At 46.1% G+C, this 2,259-nt stretch overlaps 1 protein-coding gene across 1 annotated transcript; it reads left to right on the top strand.

Annotated features, from left to right (window-relative positions):
- LOC140823176 (arogenate dehydratase 3-like) lies at window positions 1-1,626 on the top strand. Its single transcript, XM_073184363.1, has one exon. It carries the CDS (start codon window positions 175-177, stop codon window positions 1,519-1,521), a length of 1,347 nt encoding a protein of 448 aa, XP_073040464.1. The 5' UTR covers window positions 1-174; the 3' UTR covers window positions 1,522-1,626.
- Window positions 1,627-2,259: the final 633 nt, after the last annotated feature.

The raw sequence follows: 2,259 nt of genomic DNA, 5'->3' as shown, positions 1-2,259 counted from the left end.
AAATGTGTGAAATGGAGGATAGTGTGGTAGGTGTGAGATACCAAGCACCAACTACACCCATTCCCAATATAAACTCTTAACATTTTCTCTATCTTTCCTCGGTTGTTTTGTTTACGCATCACTTGGCTCACCTAATCAATTTCATCTCTCTTTTCTTCCAGATTTGTCGATACGATGCAAGCTTTTACTCCTTATTCTACAGATATCAGGTTTTTGGTCCACACGGGGGCGGTGCCTCGGTGTCGCGGCCCCGCGCACCACCGGGTTTTTCCGGCCGGACTAACCATTCAATGCGCGTCCCGGTTCGATTCAGCCAGTGTCAATCCTTCCAACCCAAATTCTAGCGCCCCCAACCCACAAACCGTCGGCGGCTTCAACTTCAACGCCGCTGGGCACGTGGGTCGGCGACATGAGTGGCAGAGTTCCTGCTCCATTCTCGCCAGCAAAGTGGTGTCCCTGCAGAAGGACGGTGACAAGAGCGGCGGTGGGGCAGACGGCAAATCCTCCGTTAACGGCCATCCCACCCTCGAGCTCGTGCCTGCGTCGGATTTGAAGGCACCTGTTTCACTTCCCAAGCCTCTGAGCATCTCTGATTTCTCTCCATCGCCAATGCACGGATCCCAGCTCCGCGTAGCCTACCAAGGGGTCCCCGGGGCCTACAGCGAAGCAGCCGCTGGAAAAGCTTACCCCAACTGCGAAGCCATCCCTTGCGACCAATTTGAAGTCGCCTTCCAAGCCGTTGAGCTCTGGATCGCCGATAGAGCCGTTCTGCCGGTGGAGAACTCCCTCGGCGGCTCCATACACCGTAATTACGACCTCCTCCTCCGCCACCGTCTCCACATAGTCGGTGAAGTCCAGCTCCCCGTCCACCACTGCCTCTTAGCCCTTCCCGGCATCCGCAAAGAGTACCTCACGCGTGTCATCAGCCACCCACAAGCTCTGTCCCAGTGCGAACACACACTAACCAAAATGGGCCTCAACGTCGCCCGAGAAGCAGTCGACGACACCGCCGGAGCAGCAGAATACATCGCAATGAACAACTTAAGAGACACGGCAGCAATCGCCTCCGCACGCGCAGCCGAGCTCTACGGGATGCAGATTTTAGCCGACGGAATCCAAGACGACTCCAGCAACGTGACAAGATTCGTTATGCTGGCACGAGAACCAATCATTCCTCGCACAGATAGACCATTCAAGACCAGCATCGTGTTCGCACATGACAAAGGCACCAGCGTTCTCTTCAAGGTGCTGTCGGCTTTCGCTTTCAGGAACATAAGCTTGACGAAGATAGAGTCACGACCGCATCGCAACCGCCCGATCCGGTTGGTGGACGACGCGAACGTGGGAACGGCGAAGCATTTTGAGTACATGTTCTACGTAGATTTCGAGGCGTCGTTGGCGGAGGGGAGGGCGCAGAATGCGTTGGCTGAGGTGCAGGAATTCACCTCTTTCTTGAGGGTTTTGGGGAGCTACCCCATGGATATGACGCCTTGGAATCCCTCCTCCAACTGTGAAGTTTAATTCTTTTAAAATCTTTTTTTTTTTTTTTACTTTAAAATTGTAGATGAATAATGTGTTATATTAAATTATTAAGTAAATGTTATTATTAAAAAAATTAAACAAAAATCTCACGTCAAAGTTCAAATTTAACATGGATTTTTCAAAATCAATTATAATAAAAATTTCTCTCACAAAAAAAATTAAACAAGTGGCAATATTATCAAATTTCCCATTTTAGAGAAGTGTATCCATAAATTGAAATCACGAGTTCTGATTTACCTCTTTAATTTAGTAGTCTTCACGTGTTTACATGGCCCCAAGTCCCGATGTATCCAGCGTCGTAAATTGGGAAGCATGGGTAAAATGAGACGAGTAGGTCTCATGTAAGACCGTCTCACGGATCTCAATCTGTGAGACGGATCAACCTTACTTATATTCACCAAAAAAAGTAATACCCTTAGCATAAAAAATAATACTTTTTCATGTATTACTCAAATAAAGATCCGTTTCACAAAATATGACCCGTGAGACCGTCTCACACAAGTTTTTGCCAAATGAGAGTCTGGTGATTTTTATCAACCAATTTTCTTTTTATCTAAACTTCATTATCTTAAAAAATGTTTTGTGCTTTCCATGTGCATACTCGTCGTTTTTTGATATACAAACTGTTATAAAATATTGAAAATATGATATTAATATATGATTATCAATTGATTTAGATATGATATTAATATTGTTTTTTAGTATCAAACATACATA

Source organism: Primulina eburnea, chromosome 2 (assembly GCF_022965805.1).
Source record: "Primulina eburnea isolate SZY01 chromosome 2, ASM2296580v1, whole genome shotgun sequence".
Lineage (NCBI taxonomy): Eukaryota > Viridiplantae > Streptophyta > Magnoliopsida > Lamiales > Gesneriaceae > Primulina > Primulina eburnea.
The sequence above is the reverse complement of the archived record's forward strand: the minus strand, read 5'-3'. Positions and strand labels throughout refer to the sequence as shown.

Coding starts and splice junctions, on each gene's coding strand:
- LOC140823176 (XM_073184363.1), top strand. CDS start 175: ATGCAAGCTTTTACTCCTTATTCTACAGATATCAGGTTTTTGGTCCAC.